At 44.8% G+C, this 20,865-nt stretch overlaps 1 protein-coding gene across 1 annotated transcript in view; it reads left to right on the top strand.

Annotated features, from left to right (window-relative positions):
• The window catches only part of LOC138975103 (uncharacterized), a 57,896-nt gene extending 37,480 nt beyond the window's left edge, over positions 1–20,416 (top strand). Inside the window, exons 23-31 of the mRNA XM_070347756.1 lie at positions 4,575–4,687; positions 8,973–9,120; positions 10,630–10,799; positions 11,517–11,599; positions 12,470–12,536; positions 13,905–14,075; positions 14,927–15,142; positions 16,273–16,458; positions 18,808–20,416. Of these exons, the coding sequence (XP_070203857.1) occupies positions 4,575–4,687; positions 8,973–9,120; positions 10,630–10,799; positions 11,517–11,599; positions 12,470–12,536; positions 13,905–14,075; positions 14,927–15,142; positions 16,273–16,458; positions 18,808–19,053 (1,400 nt within the window). The 3' untranslated portion in view covers positions 19,054–20,416. The remainder of the gene's footprint in view (positions 1–4,574; positions 4,688–8,972; positions 9,121–10,629; positions 10,800–11,516; positions 11,600–12,469; positions 12,537–13,904; positions 14,076–14,926; positions 15,143–16,272; positions 16,459–18,807) is intronic.
• Positions 20,417–20,865: the final 449 nt, after the last annotated feature.

The following is a 20,865-nucleotide window of genomic DNA, read 5'->3' as shown; positions in this document are numbered from 1 at the left end:
GTTGTTATTGTGAGGTGGTCGCCAGGGCAAGTGGTTGTTATTGTGAGGAGGTTGCCAGGGCAGGTGGTTGTTATTGTGAGGTGGTCGCCAGGCCAGGTTTGAATGTACATGCCTCCTCAGGGAAGCTAAGTGATCAAAACACATAGAGCCAATTTATGACATTCTCTACAGGTCAGGTCAGATGCAGCTTTTTAAGTCAAAAGAGTTGACCACCCACCCACCCTCCAACTTATAACAATGACAGCTTGAGACCTGTGAACTATAGGTATACCTGATGAGTTTGAGGATCGACACATGGCTGGATGACAATATTTAAATGGTAGGATAAGGGATATTGTTCATTGAAGCAGGGATCAAGGTAGGCGTTTAGAAAACGGTTCTCATCCAAACATCTAAAAGATTGTTCCCCCCACCCCCCAAAAAAAGTCACTCAGTCATAGCAACTCAAGTCGAAGTAAGCAAAACATCACCATGAAAAGTTTACTCAGATATATTTTTTATAATACGTACATGAGTTGTTCTTTGCTACTGGTCACAAGTGGGGGTCAGCTCACACGGACGCATTTTTCAATACAGTCTAGGGGAGAAACTGGTCACAAAGCACCCAGTACATGCCAGAGAGATAGGAGAATCGGCACAATCAAAGAAAATACCAAAATCATTCAATAGATATGGAAATATTAAGATTTACTGTGAAAATGCCAGCAAAAATGGCGTCCAAAAACGGGAACGCACACTTGGTGCGTCTTTGAAGACTTACCTCCCGTTCTGTGTTGTTGATAATAGTCGTGTTTGTGCTGTTGTTGTTGAAATAGTATCTAATAAAACTGATGCAGTTCTTGAAATGTTGCAAATTATTGTTGTCTTTGTGAAATGCGAGAGTGTTCTGAGGCGTAATCTGCATACGGCTGATGTCCCACATAGGGTACCCCACTTCGATCAGCGTATCACTCCAAATGAGCTTCATAGCAGAAAAGCAGATACACTACCAACACACTGCATAACAGATCTACAAGTCTGAGCCAGAATCATTGAAATTTACTTTCTGTATAAAATATTGCAATCAAATTTGTTCACGATGTCCCACAAATAACGCAGGTTACCCTCGCCTTCGATTCAAAGTAACTCCAATCTGACTTAATTACAATCGAAACGCAGATGACGAACTGATTCACCACAAATTTGTGGTATTTTACACACAAATTTCAACTGTGTTGTTTCGCGATAAACAGCCATAAACAAACAAATGTGGCGCCGTCACGTCGCCTTGGAAGGAATAACGCAGGTGACCTAGGCTTGTTTCCGATACCTGTCTGATTAAAATCATCGTTTTTTCAAGAATGACGGCTCTTTGGGAGATCTGGTGAGTTGGAAACTTTCTATGAATGTTTCATTTAATGTCAAATGCGTACATTCTTGTCGATATTGTTACCTTTGGGCTCATAAATTAAGTCAATCGTCGTGTTGACCGAAAGGGACTTTTGTCAGCATAGAACTTACCGTGCTTCATTGACTGAGACGACTCGAAAAATCTTCGCGACTGCAAGGAAACTTATTGCAGGGGAAATAACTGAAGACGAATAACCGTGGTAACTTCTTAAGCGAATCGCTGTAACGGATCTAATTTATTTGTCTATTTTTTAGATCTGTTATTCTCTGTTTTATGTCTGCTACTTGCTGGTAGTCTTCGGCAGTGTGAAAGTCACATCTATTTCGACTGTGCATTATTCGATCCGTGTAGTGAAATGTTGATCTATGATCTATTATATTTGGCAACATAAATTCGCTGAATGTACTTCGAGTATATATCTGAGAAAGCTCAGAAAGAGGGCCGAATCTCCTTCTTTTTTTTTTGGGGGGGGGGTGTGCCCAGTGCGACTAAGGAAAGTGCGTGATGAGGCAGTACACTCAAAGATGGAACAAGGTCATGAATTTCACATGTTATAAACTTACCACAAACTGGACAAAACACACAAATTGAAATTAGGCTATCCTTCAGATTTTGGCATTTCACAAGAGGAATTGTTTGTTTGGCCGGTTATTTATACGTTTAATCAGCATATGAGTGTCTATTGTGTTTGTGGCGGTGTTTGTGCATTTCACAGAGGATGAATGTGTTTCTTTGTGTGCGTGTGCGTGGGTGTGTGTGTGTGTGTGTGTGTGTGTGTGTGTGTGTGTGTGTGTGTGTGTGTGTGTGTGACTGTGTGTATGTCAGTGTGTGTGTGTGTGTCAGTGTGTGTGTGTGTGTGTGTGCGTGTGTGTGTGCGTGTGTGTGTTTGTAGAATATAAGGTCGATAATTCATGATACTGGTAGTGTCAAAACTCATCCCAGTGTGCAGTAATTAAATCAGTGATCTCCTTCAGTTACAAAATGTGGGTTGGTTACTTTTAGATCATTGTGCAAAGACGAATACGTTCATCCAAAACAGGTTGTACTGTCGACCTTCCTTTCAGACCACCTGTCCATAAAGACCACATGCCCACTAAGATCACCCAAAAGGATCCCTGACGGTTTTTACGACTATATTAAAGGCACAGTAAGCCTCCCGTAAACCATCACAGAGCTCCCCGAGCGTCTACATACAGTACAAGCATACTTCCATTTGAACGCTCACCGAACGGGAACATACTGGCTGCTTTCTGTCGAGCGTGAGAAATTTTCAAAGAATTTATTTTCGTGGACTTAGCCTTTACCAATAATGGTGCCTCGTTTTGATGCTGGCTGTTATGAATATTCAATACCGGAAATCACGCCCGGACAGTAAGCCTCCCATAAACTACTGTCAGGCTTTTATAGTACACACAGTACAAACACCCTTCCATTTGAACGCTCACCAAACGGGAACATCCTAGGTGCCCTACGTAAAGAGCGAGCAATTTTTAAAGAATTAATTTTGCAGATTGTCAAAAATGAGTTACTTCCCTTCGGGTCTCATTCAGAAAAGCCCGGAAGCAGGGTCACGCAAGGGTCGTAGCAGACGACGGTTTATCAGTACATATCGCCGTTCCTCTCAACAGTCAAAAGCCATCGCTAGAGTTCTTGTGAACCACAGCCGTTTGTTTCGTGCATAAAAACGTGCTATTGTAGATAAGCTCACATCGAGTCGCATTCAAATGACTAACTGACGACTACATGGTGAAAAAGGGAAACTGGATCACACGGGTTCACGATGGCTCAGGGGTAAGATAAACCACGCAAAAATAAATTCTTTGAAAATTGTTCGCTCTTTACGGAGGGCACCTAGGATGTTCTCAATCGGTGAGTGTTTAAATGAAAGGGTGTTTGTACTGTGTGTAAAAGCCTGACCGTATCTGTGATGGTTTACGGGAGGCTTACTGTGCCTTTAATGATCTGTTTCCGGGCGTGGTTTTTTTGCTTTGTCTTAGATTGCACCAGATTGCTCCAATTTCCTTGTTTTTATCAACATTTTCCGGGAAGAGGGGGGGGCACATGCCCAGGAATCCCTCTAGTAGGTTCGGACGCTTACACACACACACACACACACACACACACACACACACATACACACACACACACACACACACATACACGCACACACACATACACGCACACACACACACACTCACACACACACACACACACACACACACACACGCACACACACACACACACACACACTGACACACACGTGTATGTTTACACGCGCTGCGGCGCGTTCGTATTTCACGACTTGTATTCAATAACCCGCACAGAGAAGAGAGAGTTATTTGTACGTACACGTCTTTCGCTTGCGGCAAGACTGACGGAGAGAGAAAGTGAGAGAAAGAGAGAGAGAAAGAGAGAGAGAGAGAGAGAGAGAGAGAGAGAGAGAGAGAGAGACTGAGCGTGACGTCACAGAATTGTCTTTGTTACCGAGACCAAGTTTCGAGAGCCTTGACGTCGAGGATCCTCGATAGCTCATAGGATGTCAAATGTTTTCCCCCGTTTCTTTTACAGAATCCTTTCAAATTTGTTATTCCAAAAGTACACTATGACACGACTCGAGTGGAAAAGAACATTCTCTGCAATTCCCGTCTCAGTCGGTGCAGCCGTTTTGGAGTCTGTCGTTATCTTACAAACACACACACAGACACACAAAAACCAGCTTTAAAAGTAAGATTATGTAAGAACCATGTAAACCAGTGATTTTTTCTTTTGTAAATCAGATACTACAGTGTTTCTGCTTGATGAAAAGTTATATTTCAAAAGCAAAACTAGAGATTTGAATTTTGACCACTTTTCCCCCTTTCTGTCACCAGTACTGAAGAACAACTCATATATAAAGTAACTTTTCTTGTTATTTTATGCTTGACTTGGAACATTAGCACTGTCTATTTGCTTCAAATTTTGAAATCGATATACAAAAATGGAATGGAGTGTTCATGAGAATCGACAGTTGGGCCAAAGGAGTTGCTTTTCTTGTGTAGATCGCTAAAGCAGGTGCCTGAATAAGATTAAAGCATAACATCTGATTCCTTCAGGCCCAGAGATTCGCCTTTCTTGTGTGGATTGCTACAATAGATGCCTGCTAATAAGATAAAAACATAGCATCTAATTCGTTGTTGGTTTTCAGGCCCGGAGACGTCGCTGAGCATGGTGGACGCGGGAGCCTTCGTGCCGGTGTCCCAGCGCATAGAGGAGTACCTTGTCAACAAGAACTACATCCACAGGAAGGGACCCTACCGGGTAACGGCCTTCCTTAAATGAGCCAAAAGTTTTGTTGTTGTTTTGTTTGATTATTTTAATTTAGATCATGAGAGATTATTTATTCACGTCCTGCCTGGTCTACAACCAGGGGAAGATTCACGTCCTGCCTGGTCTACAACCAGGGGAAGATTCACGTCCTGCCTGGTCTACAACCAGGGGAAGATTCACGTCCTGCCTGGTCTACAACCAGGGGAAGATTCACGTCCTGCCTGGTCTACAACCAGGGGAAGATTCACGTCCTGCCTGGTCTACAACCAGGGGAAGATTCACGTCCTGCCTGGTCTACAACCAGGGGAAGATTCACGTCCTGCCTGGTCTACAACCAGGGGAAGATTCACGTCCTGCCTGGTCTACAACCAGGGGAAGATTCACGTCCTGCCTGGTCTACAACCAGGGGAAGATTCACGTCCTGCCTGGTCTACAACCAGGGGAAGATTCACGTCCTGCCTGGTCTACAACCAGGGGAAGATTCACGTCCTGCCTGGTCTACAACCAGGGGAAGATTCACGTCCTGCCTGGTCTACAACCAGGGGAAGATTCACGTCCTGCCTGGTCTACAACCAGGGGAAGATTCACGTCCTGCCTGGTCTACAACCAGGGGAAGATTCACGTCCTGCCTGGTCTACAACCAGGGGAAGATTCACGTCCTGCCTGGTCTACAACCAGGGGAAGATTCACGTCCTGCCTGGTCTACAACCAGGGGAAGATTCACGTCCTGCCTGGTCTACAACCAGGGGAAGATTCACGTCCTGCCTGGTCTACAACCAGGGGAAGATTCACGTCCTGCCTGGTCTACAACCAGGGGAAGATTCACGTCCTGCCTGGTCTACAACCAGGGGAAGATTCACGTCCTGCCTGGTCTACAACCAGGGGAAGATTCACGTCCTGCCTGGTCTACAACCAGGGGAAGATTCACGTCCTGCCTGGTCTACAACCAGGGGAAGATTCACGTCCTGCCTGGTCTACAACCAGGGGAAGATTCACGTCCTGCCTGGTCTACAACCAGGGGAAGATTCACGTCCTGCCTGGTCTACAACCAGGGGAAGATTCACGTCCTGCCTGGTCTACAACCAGGGGAAGATTCACGTCCTGCCTGGTCTACAACCAGGGGAAGATTCACGTCCTGCCTGGTCTACAACCAGGGGAAGATTCACGTCCTGCCTGGTCTACAACCAGGGGAAGATTCACGTCCTGCCTGGTCTACAACCAGGGGAAGATTCACGTCCTGCCTGGTCTACAACCAGGGGAAGATTCACGTCCTGCCTGGTCTACAACCAGGGGAAGATTCACGTCCTGCCTGGTCTACAACCAGGGAAAGATTCACGTCCTGCCTGGTCTACAACCAGGGGAAGATTCACGTCCTGCCTGGTCTACAACCAGGGGAAGATTCACGTCCTGCCTGGTCTACAACCAGGGGAAGATTCACGTCCTGCCTGGTCTACAACCAGGGGAAGATTCACGTCCTGCCTGGTCTACAACCAGGGGAAGATTCACGTCCTGCCTGGTCTACAACCAGGGGAAGATTCACGTCCTGCCTGGTCTACAACCAGGGGAAGATTCACGTCCTGCCTGGTCTACAACCAGGGGAAGATTCACGTCCTGCCTGGTCTACAACCAGGGGAAGATTCACGTCCTGCCTGGTCTACAACCAGGGGAAGATTCACGTCCTGCCTGGTCTACAACCAGGGGAAGATTCACGTCCTGCCTGGTCTACAACCAGGGGAAGATTCACGTCCTGCCTGGTCTACAACCAGGGGAAGATTCACGTCCTGCCTGGTCTACAACCAGGGGAAGATTCACGTCCTGCCTGGTCTACAACCAGGGGAAGATTCACGTCCTGCCTGGTCTACAACCAGGGGAAGATTCACGTCCTGCCTGGTCTACAACCAGGGGAAGATTCACGTCCTGCCTGGTCTACAACCAGGGGAAGATTCACGTCCTGCCTGGTCTACAACCAGGGGAAGATTCACGTCCTGCCTGGTCTACAACCAGGGGAAGATTCACGTCCTGCCTGGTCTACAACCAGGGGAAGATTCACGTCCTGCCTGGTCTACAACCAGGGGAAGATTCACGTCCTGCCTGGTCTACAACCAGGGGAAGATTCACGTCCTGCCTGGTCTACAACCAGGGGAAGATTCACGTCCTGCCTGGTCTACAACCAGGGGAAGATTCACGTCCTGCCTGGTCTACAACCAGGGGAAGATTCACGTCCTGCCTGGTCTACAACCAGGGGAAGATTCACGTCCTGCCTGGTCTACAACCAGGGGAAGATTCACGTCCTGCCTGGTCTACAACCAGGGGAAGATTCACGTCCTGCCTGGTCTACAACCAGGGGAAGATTCACGTCCTGCCTGGTCTACAACCAGGGGAAGATTCACGTCCTGCCTGGTCTACAACCAGGGGAAGATTCACGTCCTGCCTGGTCTACAACCAGGGGAAGATTCACGTCCTGCCTGGTCTACAACCAGGGGAAGATTCACGTCCTGCCTGGTCTACAACCAGGGGAAGATTCACGTCCTGCCTGGTCTACAACCAGGGGAAGATTCACGTCCTGCCTGGTCTACAACCAGGGGAAGATTCACGCCCTGCCTGGTCTACAACCAGGGGAAGATTCACGTCCTGCCTGGTCTACAACCAGGGGAAGATTCACGTCCTGCCTGGTCTACAACCAGGGGAAGATTCACGCCCTGCCTGGTCTACAACCAGGGGAAGATTCACGCCCTGCCTGGTCTACAACCAGGGGAAGATTCACGTCCTGCCTGGTCTACAACCAGGGGAAGATTCACGTCCTGCCTGGTCTACAACCAGGGGAAGATTCACGTCCTGCCTGGTCTACAACCAGGGGAAGATTCACGTCCTGCCTGGTCTACAACCAGGGGAAGATTCACGTCCTGCCTGGTCTACAACCAGGGGAAGATTCACGTCCTGCCTGGTCTACAACCAGGGGAAGATTCACGCCCTGCCTGGTCTACAACCAGGGGAAGATTCACGCCCTGCCTGGTCTACAACCAGGGGAAGATTCACGTCCTGCCTGGTCTACAACCAGGGGAAGATTCACGTCCTGCCTGGTCTACAACCAGGGGAAGATTCACGTCCTGCCTGGTCTACAACCAGGGGAAGATTCACGTCCTGCCTGGTCTACAACCAGGGGAAGATTCACGTCCTGCCTGGTCTACAACCAGGGGAAGATTCACGTCCTGCCTGGTCTACAACCAGGGAAAGATTCACGTCCTGCCTGGTCTACAACCAGGGGAAGATTCACGTCCTGCCTGGTCTACAACCAGGGGAAGATTCACGTCCTGCCTGGTCTACAACCAGGGGAAGATTCACGTCCTGCCTGGTCTACAACCAGGGGAAGATTCACGTCCTGCCTGGTCTACAACCAGGGGAAGATTCACGTCCTGCCTGGTCTACAACCAGGGGAAGATTCACGTCCTGCCTGGTCTACAACCAGGGGAAGATTCACGTCCTGCCTGGTCTACAACCAGGGGAAGGCTTATGGAGCCAACTTTCCACATAATGAGCCCAAAGATGACTTTGCGAAGTCGACTTCGCCCAATTAATATCGGGCAACAGTCGTATTTGTTGGACTGCCGCATACGTCCACAGTGGAATCACCCCTTTGAAGACATGTACGACGGACGCAGTGGTGTGGTGGTAAGACGTCGGCCTCCTAATCGGGAGGTCGTGAGTTCGAATCCCGGTCGCTGCCGCCTGGTGGGTTAAGAGTGGAGATTTTTCCGATCTCCCAGGTCAACTTATGTGCAGACCTGCTAGTGACTTAACCCCCTTCGTGTGTACACGCAAGCACAAGACCAAGTGCGCACGGAAAAGATCCTGTAATCCATGTCAGAGTTCGGTGGGTTAAAGAAACACGAAAATACCCAGCATGCCTACTCAACGAAAGCGGAGTGAAGCTGACTATGCTCTCAGAGTATAGTGTGGGGAACCCAAATGGGCAAACGAGCTCACACGTAACCAGACAAATCTGGAACGCTGAAGAAGAAGAAGAAGAAGACATGTACATGTACAACCATTTTGCTAGAATCTATATGTATTTAATGTTACGTTAAATAGTATTTTTTATTCATAGTCAATATGTAAAGCACGGAGAGCATAGATTACTGTGGTTCGCGCTATATAAGCTGTCATTATTATTATTATTATTATTATTTTCAAACAGGACTCAACCATGCAGGCAGCCGTACTCGACCTCCTCATGAGGAATGGCAGATTGATGATGTGAATGTTTTCTCCCCAACAGGTGGGAATATGTCTTGGAATGGTGGCGCCAAGCACTCTGTACGGAAAGCTGATGCCGTACATGCAGTCCATGGACCTCCACGAGCACTACTACATACAGGGACCGCTGGGCTGCGAGGCCGACGCCAGACAGCTCTTCGGCAGAATGGGTGAGATCATTTCGGATACCATGCGCACTGGATTCTGTGTTGGTTTGCGTTGTCTTTATTTGTGCTGTCTCAGCACAGTGTTGAGTTGTAATGTTTGAAAGTTTGAGTAATGCTTTGATATATGTACATGCGGCACACTTACCTCCCTTATAAGACCCTGATTTTTCAGATGTTCTCTTCATAACCATCCTCTGTAAAATGACCCCGATTTTAAGACTCCCTCCTTTTTAAGACCCGATTTTCTCAGATTCTTGGAGGTCTTAAAGATACTTTTGAATGCTTTTACAACCTTGAAGTTTTGATTTTGAAGAGAGTAATTGTTTTGGCTGTTTAGTTTGTGGCGGTTTGACTTCATGTTCATATAAGCGCTTAATTTTGAATGAAAGAAATCACTGAGTGAAATCAAATGCAAGTAAAAATTTCAGCATGAATTTGGATAGACAGTGACATTTTATTTCTCATTTTGATGTGAAATGAGCAACATTATTTTCAGTATTGCACTCATAATGTACAGCATTAGTAACATTCTGGTGTATTTGTAATGTTTTTTGTGTGATAATGTTTGTTAATCTCACAGCATGACAACAATAACCAGTTTTATCAACAGCCTGAGAGGAGACCATTTTGACATCGTGTTGAAACAAAATATTGTGCCCATAACATTCTCACACCAGAGCAGAAGTCTGTGTCTGTCAGTTCTACTCACTTGCACACTTTACTAATTCAGAATGATGAGCAATTTAAACACATTAGATCTAACTGGATGTCTGATTTAGATCTCTGTCTCTCACACGGCATAAATAAATCCCTGCGCCTTGAATATGTGCGCGATATAAATTGCATAAAATAAAAATTTTAAAAAATAAAAAAATAAATCCCTGCGCTTAGAACTGTACCCACGGAATACGCGCGATATTAGCCTCATATTGATTGATTGATTGACATGATCGAGATTTCACTTGGTTTTCAGTGGGGTGTATGTGTTTTTGCTTATTCGCACTTAATTGTTCCTGTGGCCGTTCGCTGCACTTCAGTTTTCATGACCTAACCATGATCAACATTTGTTTTAAATCTAATTGAGTTTAAGTAAATTAACTTACTGGTTACTTATTTACACACATAAAAGCTAGGCTTTGCTCGGTTAATGGCAAAAAATGAATGTTGTATTCTGGTAATAATCTTACATTCTCTAAGATCAAAGCAAAGCTAGAATTAAACCCTGAATCCAGTTTGTGCATTGGAGTTTCCTACATATACCTAAATCAGCAACCAATCTCAGTTTTAACAAAATTATTTACTTTAAGTTTTTTTTTTTAATTCTCATGAAATGGGGAAAATCATTTTGAATATATACCTTGCTTTAAAAACAATTCAGTTTTGATCAGTATGATAGTAAACAGCAGCAGGAAAAAAACGATGTAAAAGAAATAAGTACCACTGCATAGGCCAAACACAAAGGCATGAACAGCCATGAATACAATTTTTACCATAGCTTGTGAACGTTCACAGTGCAAGCGCATGTGGCGGAGTTGATAGAAACGGCTTACTACCCTGTTGTGGGAGTGACTATGGGCAACGAGAAGGTTCGCTGGTCATGGGAAACCATCATCAACATCCGAAACGGCTTCTGGCTAGAGATGGAGATGATGAGTGCACGCAAAGAACCCATCTACATGACGGTGAGTGATCTTTATTTTGTATTGTTTTAATCTTAAACGAAATGAGGCAGAGCGTTGTTAAGATATCAAATAACCAAAGGGAAGTTAAGACATGTCGTCTGCATAAAGAACGCTTCCTTCCCTTTGGTTATTTGATATTGTTTTGTTCAATTGGAGGGAGGGGGAGGGAGGGGGAGGCAGGGCTTGGAGGCAATGAGAATTAAGGTTTGTTGGTTTTGGGAAGACAGCATGAAGAAACATCACAGCTTATGTGTAGAAGCGAAGATGCACCATGAGTAGCCACAAAGAGCCCCGATCTACATGACGGTGAGTTTTGGTTTTCTTTATACATGTAAATAAAAAAAGTAAAAAAGGCATAGCATCATGAACATTGGCTTCCAGTTTTGGGCTTGATGGGGGATTGCTAGTACCCGAAACAAATCTGGATCTAATTAATTATGGCAGTAAATGTCTCTCTGTCTCTGTCTCTGTCTCTCCCTCTCTCTACTTTACTATATCAACAGTGTCCTCGTATTATCAGACAAGAGTAAAGGCCAGGAACCTAATAAGGAAACTTGCGTGCAGTTTGTTCTCCACTGTGCAAAATTCTAAATGACAGTTAACAAAAACACTCTGTTCATTTTTTACTATTAACACACAAAAAGGAGTAAACTTGTTAATGAACTAATTAAGTTAAACTTGTGTACATTTTTTTATTGAAATGTATCTCTATCTCAGGCCTACATTCAGACGGAGGGCTGGCGTTACCTGATGGTCCGCAAACACTTCCTCCTCCACTTCATCACTGATGACAGCATGGAGTAAGTTCCCTTTGTCTTCAGAAAGGACATCCTTAATATAGGCTGCACACAGCATCACATATAATTGGTGGATGCAGGGAACTCTGTTGGGTGTGTACGGATTGTGACAGAGTTGTTTCACTTGGAGACATTGAGGCAATTGCTTTCCGGCGTGACATTTAGGCCAATTGCTCACACAAGGCTTATCTCTGCACATGTTTGTCGACTAGTCTGAGTGTGAGTATACATGTAGGCATGTGGGCCTATTGTGTGTGTGTGGGGATGTGTGTGTGCGTATGTGTGTGTGTGTGTGTGTACGGGCATACTGTGTGGGTATGTGTATGTGGGCATATTGTGTGTGTGTATATCGGCATGTGGGCATATTGTGTGTGTGTGTGTGTATGTAGGCATGTGGACATATTGTGTGTGTGTATATCGGCATGTGGACATATTGTGTGTGTGTATATCGGCATGTGGGCATATTCTGTGTGTGTGTGTGTGTAGACATGTAGGCATATTGTGTGTGTGTGTATCGGGATGTGGGCATATTCTGTGTGTGTGTGTGTGTAGGCATATTGTGTGTGTGTGTGTGTATTGGCATGTGGGCATATTGTGTGTGTGTGTGGGTGTGTGTGTCTGTCTGTCTGTCTGTGGGTGAGTTTGTTCTAGAAATAGAAAACCCACTTGGGTGGACTAGCATGTGTTGAACATTTATGTACAAGCTGTCAAAGAGCAGATTTCAGCCAAACATTTAAGAACTTGTCTAGTTTCAGCAGCAGCAAGCTTTACATGTGTGTAATAACTGTATGTGTTAATTGTATAATTGCAAAATGTCAGTGTATATTTGCTGTCAATACTAATTTCATTGTCAGCTACTTTAACTATGTGCAGAAATAACCGCTACTTCGCACACAACCCCACCATGTTCTATGAAACATTCTTCTTCACCAAAGAAAGGGTAAGGTATTTCTTTACTTGAACATTTGTTGAGGCATTAATGTGGTAACATTTGTGTAAAAGTTTTGTAACCGAAAACAAAGTTACTCCTGGTTACATTTGCATGTGTGTCAAATATCTACATGTACACACACTATTGTACAATTAACACACGGATCCACAAACAAACACAAGCATATGCATGCGCAGTATACCTATACACACATACACTGACAGATAAACCCCCACACACACACGCACGCACGCAAGCACGTTCGCATGCACACGCACCCACGCACACATACACACACAACACCGCCCACTCATCTTGTCACTAACAACACCCGTACAGTGCTACCTGCATTGAAAGGACACCCTAATTGGGACCAGCCACAAGTGTTGCTACAGAAGGCCTGTCGTAAAGTACAGTGCTACCTGCATTGAAAGGACACCCTAATTGGGACCAGCCACAAGTGTTGCTACAGAAGGCCTGTCGTAAAGTACAGTGGTACCTGCAATGAAAGGACACCCTAATTGGGACCAGCCACAAGTGTTGCTACAGAAGGCCTGTCGTAAAGTACAGTGCTATCTGCAATGAAAGGACACCCTAATTGGGACCAGCCACAAGTGTTGCTACAGAAGGCCTGTCGTAAAGTACAGTGCTATCTGCAATGAAAGGACACCCTAATTGGGACCAGCCACAAGTGTTGCTACAGAAGGCCTGTCGTAAAGTACAGTGCTATCTGCAATGAAAGGACACCCTAATTGGGACCCGCCACAAGTGTTGCTACAGAAGGCCTGTCGTAAAGTACAGTGCTATCTGCAATGAAAGGACACCCTAATTGGGACCCGCCACAAGTGTAGCTACAGAAGGCCTGTCCTAAAGTACAGTGCTATCTGCAATGAAAGGACACCCTAATTGGGACCAGCCACAAGTGTTGCTACAGAAGGCCTGTCGTAAAGTACAGTGGTACCTGCAATGAAAGGACACCCTAATTGGGACCAGCCACAAGTGTTGCTACAGAAGGCCTGTCGTAAAGTACAGTGCTATCTGCAATGAAAGGACACCCTAATTGGGACCAGCCACAAGTGTTGCTACAGAAGGCCTGTCGTAAAGTACAGTGGTACCTGCAATGAAAGGACAGCCTAATTGGGACCAGCCACAAGTGTTGCTACAGAAGGCCTGTCGTAAAGTACAGTGGTACCTGCAATGAAAGGACACCCTAATTGGGACCAGCCACAAGTGTTGCTACAGAAGGCCTGTCATAACGGGAAGCACTGTTTTAGTCAAGATAATTGATAAAGGGACATCAGAAGGTGTCCTTTATTGAGAGGGGCACCACAGAACAGGTACCACTGTGCACTGAAAATCTACGTCTTCTTTTCCCAGGCAGCCTTTCACTACCAGAACGATGGCGTGCCCAGGGGAGGCAACCCATGCAGCGATCCAAACAATCGCACTGTGGGACATCACATTGACGACGAAATAATGCGTGCTCGTGACGCCGCCGACTGGTTCTCCGTGCATCGCTACGTTCTGCTCAAAGCTCTCATGACCAAGGTACTTATGCAACTTAGGGGCCTGGAAAAAATCACGGATGTTGGTCTGTGTGTTGGTGCTAGACCAGAGGAGATCCTTCACTTCATTGTCAAAGGCTCCAAACTTCTCCATGTTGTAGCCGCGACTTTGCCAAAAAGAGAGAGAATAATGTTCGTGATCACTTTAGATTTATTCACGGGAAATAATGAAAAGATCGCACGCTTTTTTGCCATTTTTATGACGCTCAGTCTCGGGAAAAAAAAGAGAGAGAATAATGATCGCGACATTAGAGATCACTGAGCACTGATCACTGATCACTTTAGTTTCATTCACGAAAAAGAAAGAAAATATCGCACGCCTTTTTGCCTTTTTCAAAAAATCGTATGTATTTTTTCCCCCAAATTGATTTCAAACTGAAAAAGATGTGAACTTGTTGCCATTTTCTTGAAACAATGTGGCAATAAATATTAAGCGGCGTTGTGGTCATATTAAGCGGATTTTTCTAATACATAACAAAGAAGGACAATTCCGGACCGGGTAAAATTGGTCATAATACGCGGCTGGTCATATTAACCGGCGACCACTGTATCATCAAACCTGCCCTGGCGACAATCTCTGGAAAACAACCACCTTTCAATAAACATTGCCTATTTCTCAAATTAGAAATATATGATGTGTAACTAATTAAAAGAAAAGGTAGCTGATTTCACACGCAATCTTTCCCACAGTAGAACTTCTCCTTTTTTTCCAAACAAAAGCACAATCTTTCTGAAAGGCAAAGATTTCTAAACACACTTGCTAACAATCTCAAATAATAATGTTGTTGTTTCTGAAAGTATCAGTTTTGAGATGATGTTTTGTGATTTTGACAGGAAGGAGTAGGGGCTGCAGCAGGGGAGGCGTGGCGACTGTACAACAGTATCGCGGGACAGGCAGCTTACGTAGCGTCTCTGTGTGAGTCTCTTCAAGATCTGACCCTTCTGGCCCTGGAGTACCGTCAGTTCTCCGGCCAGGGCAGCCCTGACCAGCAAGGGGAGTGGGACGAGCTGGAGGGAAGGGAAGAGGCTGCGTCGCAAGGGGAGAATGCGGTGAGTGTGATGAGCTGGAGGGAAGGGGAGGGGCTGAGTCGTAAGGGGAGAATGCGGTGAGTGTGATGAGCTGGAGGGAAGGGGCTGTGTCGCAAGGGGAGAATGCGGTGAGTGTTTTGATGACTGAGTTTGGTCCTGTGTGTGACAGTTCTGGAGGGAGGGGCTTCCAAAATGGGGCAGAGGAACAGTGGAGGGGGGACTCTTAAACATTATTTATAACCATTGAAAGGGATATTTTGGGTTTCTCCTTGAGAAAAAAGGTAGCTTTGCTGGGCAAGGAGTGGGGCGGGGGGTTGGAACCCGGGGCTGAGGTGCACGATAAAGTTACCAACTGGGTGGGGGTCAGTCCCGGGGTTGGATTGGTTGAAATTGAGATTTGTTGTTATTTCAACGAATCAGACCCTGCGGTTTGTTCTCTCCTGTTTGGGTGGAACACAGGTCCAGCCCTTTATATCATGTGCATCGGTGAAACTTCAAAGTTTGATGGATGACAAGGTTGAAATAAGAGAGTAGAAAATATGTTTTTAATTTAAAGTGGAATCACAAAGTATCGCACATCTAATTAGAACACACATCAGATTTCTACTCAGAGTCCTGAGTCCTCATAACCTCTGTAGACCTACATGGGTCTTTTTTTCTGCATGATTTACCTTTCCACAACGACTTCAAGCCTCACCTTTAACACACACACACACTCACATTGACACACACACACACATCCGCAAGTCAATTAAAACAAGAAATTCCTCCGAGGTAGGAAAAACACCCCCGTCCTTACCATCCTCACTGCCACCAACTGAGAAGGTTATTTCCCTTTGACCATTAATATGTCCCTCTATAAGTCCTTGTAGAATCTTAATCCACCAATAACTCCCTAGCCGTGTGTTTGACTGGTCCCAATTTTTGTAAGGACCGTCTCAGGAATGTATAGAACGTGTTCACCAAGTTTGGTGACGATCGGTCCGTTCATTCTTGAGATCTATATGCGAACACAAACACACAAACACACAAACAAACACATCGACCGAATCCTATACACACCCCTATACCGGGGGGAGTAAAGACCCATGTCTTCCTTCTGTTGATTTACACAAGTGTCATAATCAGTCCTACGTTGTTTTTTCTCCCAGAACCCCATGGACATGAACCTGGTCCACAAGATGACGGCGGCCCTGATCCAGAAAGCGGGACAGGTGTCTGAGTGGCGCACCTCCATGCTGGCCTGGTCCATGGACGACTACGTGGGGGGAAAGCTCAAGTCCATCTACGAGAAGGACCGCTACAGCCGGGAGATCTATCTCATCATCGACCAGCAGGTACAGTTTACTTGACCTATAGGTAACTGTTGAGGTGTTGTATCTTTAATTATGGGAATTGTTAGATCATAGTGTACTGCTACAGCAAGGAGATCTATCTCATCATCGACCAGCAGCATTCTGATCAGTCATCGCTCAACGGCTATCGCCAGTTATCTCTCTGACCGGACGCAACAGTCCTACGCGAATCTATCAAAATAAGAATACAGAGTTATCTCCCATATGTTTTTCGCGAGCACTGATCTAAATTTGAGATCAGTGTTCGCGAGACGAAAATGATTGCAGATTGACCGACTTCGACAGTGATCTCCATTCTGTTCTTCACAGTTATGATAAAGACATCGTTCTAAGGTCAAAACAAGTCGAAATTTTGGGACTGCTGCCGGAAGGAGACCGTAATAATTATATGGTTTCATCACTGTCAACTGGTTACAGAAAAAATCGTCTGCTCCAGTGAGCGCCGAAACCAAACGGTGATTATCACGTGACACTTTTGCCATATTTAGAGTTGTTTGCACAGTAAATACAGCCGCGAAAAATAGCTCGCTTGAAACTGTCTTACATATCAATTCCTTTGCAATATTACAAAACACCATGAAAAATCATTATCGACAATCGCGAATCTGCTTATATCAATAATACATTACAAAAAGCTCTAAATATGTAAAAAAAATCGGTTTCCTTGCCAGACAAGGAAACTCAAGGCATCCTGTGAGGGAGAGAATGAGCCGAACTCATTTTGACCTGAGGTCAGGATGCGACCAGCAGGTACAGTTTATTTGACCGTTAGGTTACTGTCGACATATTGGAAAAGTGCTAGATTCAAGTGAAATATCTACGAAGACCACTACAGCAGGGAGATCTATTTCATCATCAACCAGCAGGTATAGTTTACATGTTGTATCTTCAATGATGGGAAGTGTTAGATCCAAGTGGAAGATATACAAAGACTGCTACAGCAGGGAGATCTATCTCATCATCAACCAGCAGGTATGGTTTACATGTTGTATCTTCAATGATGGGAAGTGTTAGATCCAAGTGGAAGATCTACGAAGACTGCTACAGCAGAGAGATCTATCTCATCATCAACCAGCAGGTATAGTTTACATGTTGTATCTTCAATGATGGGAAGTGTTAGATCCAAGTGGAAGATCTACGAAGACTGCTACAGCAGAGAGATCTATCTCATCATCAACCAGCAGGTATGGTTTACATGTTGTATCTTCAATGATGGGAAGTGTTAGATCCAAGTGGAAGATCTACGAAGACCGCTACAGCATGGAGATCTATCTCATCATCAACCAGCAGGTATGGTTTACATGTTGTATCTTCAATGATGGGAAGTGTTAGATCCAAGTGGAAGATCTACGAAGACTGCTACAGCAGGGAGATCTATTTCATCATCAACCAGCAGGTATAGTTTACATGTTGTATCTTCAATGATGGGAAGTGTTAGATCCAAGTGGAAGATCTATGAAGACTGCTACAGCAGAGAGATCTATCTCATCATCAACCAGCAGGTATGGTTTACATGTTGTATCTTCAATGATGGGAAGTGTTAGATCCAAGTGGAAGATCTACGAAGACTGCTACAGCAGAGAGATCTATCTCATCATCAACCAGCAGGTATGGTTTACATGTTGTATCTTCAATGATGGGAAGTGTTAGATCCAAGTGGAAGATCTACGAAGACTGCTACAGCAGGGTGATCTATCTCATCATCAACCAGCAGGTATAGTTTACATGTTGTATCTTCAATGATGGGAAGTGTTAGATCCAAGTGGAAGATCTACGAAGACTGCTACAGCAGGGAGATCTATCTCATCATCGACCAGCAGGTAGAGTTTACCTTGATCTGAAGGTGTGTTTTGTCACTGTATTGGGGGCCGGTGAATCAGCAAGTTTGAATCCCAGGTTCGGCAAGAGATTTCTTTCTCCTAATGTATGTTCTCTAAGCAAATGGACCTTACAAACTTCAGACATGGCATCCAATGATTATTTGTGTAAGGCTGACATAGTAGTCCCTCTTGTTACAGCAGCTATTCAACGGTTATTTTCCTTGAGCACTGAGCTATTTATAGCTCAAACATTCAATGGCTGTTCGACACCTGAGCTCGAGGGTTTTGGACAGATGTTTGTGATAATGGTCTGACTGATTTTTTTTTCATGGTATATCTCTTGTGAACCTTTGGGTTAAGCAAAGCAGATCTTTATAGCGCTGATGATTTAACTTGGAGCATTTGACTCATCCTTGTTGGATTGGTTTAATGTTTTGCCTTCAAACATAATTTGAATGTTATGTCAACTTGATAACAATAATCCAAAAGATCTCGTTTAATCTCTTTCCAGACAATCGACACTCTAGAGGAGCTGAGGCAGATGTTTCTCGCCGTGGCCGCCATGATCGGTGGAGACGTTCACTCTGTCTCTCCGCACGCACAGTCCGTCATCAAGGCCGCAGAGCAAAAGGTCACGGAACGACCTTCTTCCGTCAGCTCCGATATTTTGGCTGATCCAGACGTCTACAGAAAATCACGCCCGAAAGCAAACAAGAAGATTCTGGATGATGAGATGCTGTACGCGTATACAAAGTGATCTTGCAGATTTTTGTTCAGAGAGAACAAGGATATTTTCTTCTACTGCATCTCTGAACGTTTTAGTCTCAGGGTCAACGTATGATGAGAGTTTAGCTTCGCTTCTTTCAGACGTCCACTCCTGTGGCACACATGAATGTTGCCGTCTTCTTTAGGGCCACCAGGTCGCCAAACAGCTTCTTCTGCAGGGGGGTCTCATCCGCCCAAGCTGTGCTTCCTTTTACCTCCTGCAGCCGGCATTAATTCTTGTATAAGGTGTGCTGTTGCCATGGGACGCTGTTTCTTTAGATACCGTCTTCTAGGGTTTGTGTGCATGCTAGGTATATGTGTGGTTCCGAGTCCCTAGAGATTGACAGGAAACCTTTCACTGGAAACTCAGCATCTTTCATGTGTCTGAGGTTTTTTAGCATGCATGCATTTGCACATGAGGGTGGTAGGATTCTGTCCGCTAATAAGTCTCTGAACGTTGACTCTGGGAGACAGATTCGAATCGATCCCTTCAATTTAAGACTGAAGATTTTCTGGTGTGACTATAGTGTGATAAGAAGAATTCAAGTTGTGAAAAATTCCTGTGAGCAGACTGTGATACAATAGGAAAAGATGCCGGAGGAATTCTTTTTAACATTATTAGTTGTATTGTCTTCATATTGTATGGAGTAAATACTGCCATTTACTGAAGTTGAACAGGTTTTTGTAATGATCTGAGAAACAAAGGGACGTGAAAAGTTGTTTTCTTTATTTTTTGTTTAAGTTAAATATATATATATATAGCTATTCTGATGGACACGTGGGGGAATTCGGGGGCTGTGATTGGATGGTCTCACACATCCCTTTTCCGATCATCAAAGCATAACGATACAAAAGTTGGCCATTTTTGCCGATATCCAAACGATATCGGCAATAACAAAGACGCGTGGTTCCGGTTTCTTCCACGTGTATAAAGTACACGCATACCTCGCCAGGTTTGTTTCTGTCACTCTGTGACTAGTCGACAGACGATGCCATTTGCTTTGTGTGTGTTTTTGTTGTTGCTTACTGTACATGACATAGGCCCTACATTACGTGTAAAATCCAGTTCTTTAACAGGCAACAAACCTTGCAAATTTCCAGAAGCTGCAATCTGAAGCGACCTATCTCGGATTCTAGCAGACGATCTCTCCAATGTTTAACACAAAATCAGCAAACTCTCCTGTCACATAGAACGTCCATTGTATAGTGCAATGTTGAAATGAAGTTACCGGTCTGAAACATTTCGTCGTTTCTTCTGAGACAATCCTTGTTCTCTTATCATCTACAGATTTACCGCTGTCTTCACCACGCGAATTCCCAACAGAAGTCAGACTTTCGAACATACAATCTACGTAGGCAAGCATGATACGTTATGATTCCTAACATATTGACGTAATGCTAAGCATCCGGTTATCTCGAGTTTTCTCCGTAATACATGTCCGTGGGTTTTTCAATGTTCGGTTATTTCCGTGGCTTCATGCGGAAAGGGAACCGTCGTCTGCATTCAACGACATGGACCATTCTGGTACTTGTCGCTGACAAAAACATGATTCTAACACAGAATTTAATGTCAGAATAGCTATATAAACGCTATTGTGTTTTCAGCGTAGCAATAGGGTCCGATATTTAGACTCGACCAAGTATAATGCGACTCGTCTTCGACTCGTCGGCATTATACTTGTCTCGTCTAAATATCGGGCCCTATTGCTACGCTGAAAACACAATAGCTGTTAATATATGACAGCAGCTAGTTGCCAAGAACTGCACAAAGGGCGGAACTATAAGGTCACTCAAAAGATATATA

Source organism: Littorina saxatilis, linkage group LG9 (assembly GCF_037325665.1).
Source record: "Littorina saxatilis isolate snail1 linkage group LG9, US_GU_Lsax_2.0, whole genome shotgun sequence".
Taxonomy (NCBI): domain Eukaryota; kingdom Metazoa; phylum Mollusca; class Gastropoda; order Littorinimorpha; family Littorinidae; genus Littorina; species Littorina saxatilis.
Note: the sequence above shows the minus strand (reverse complement) of the source record. Positions and strands in the feature narration are given on the sequence as shown.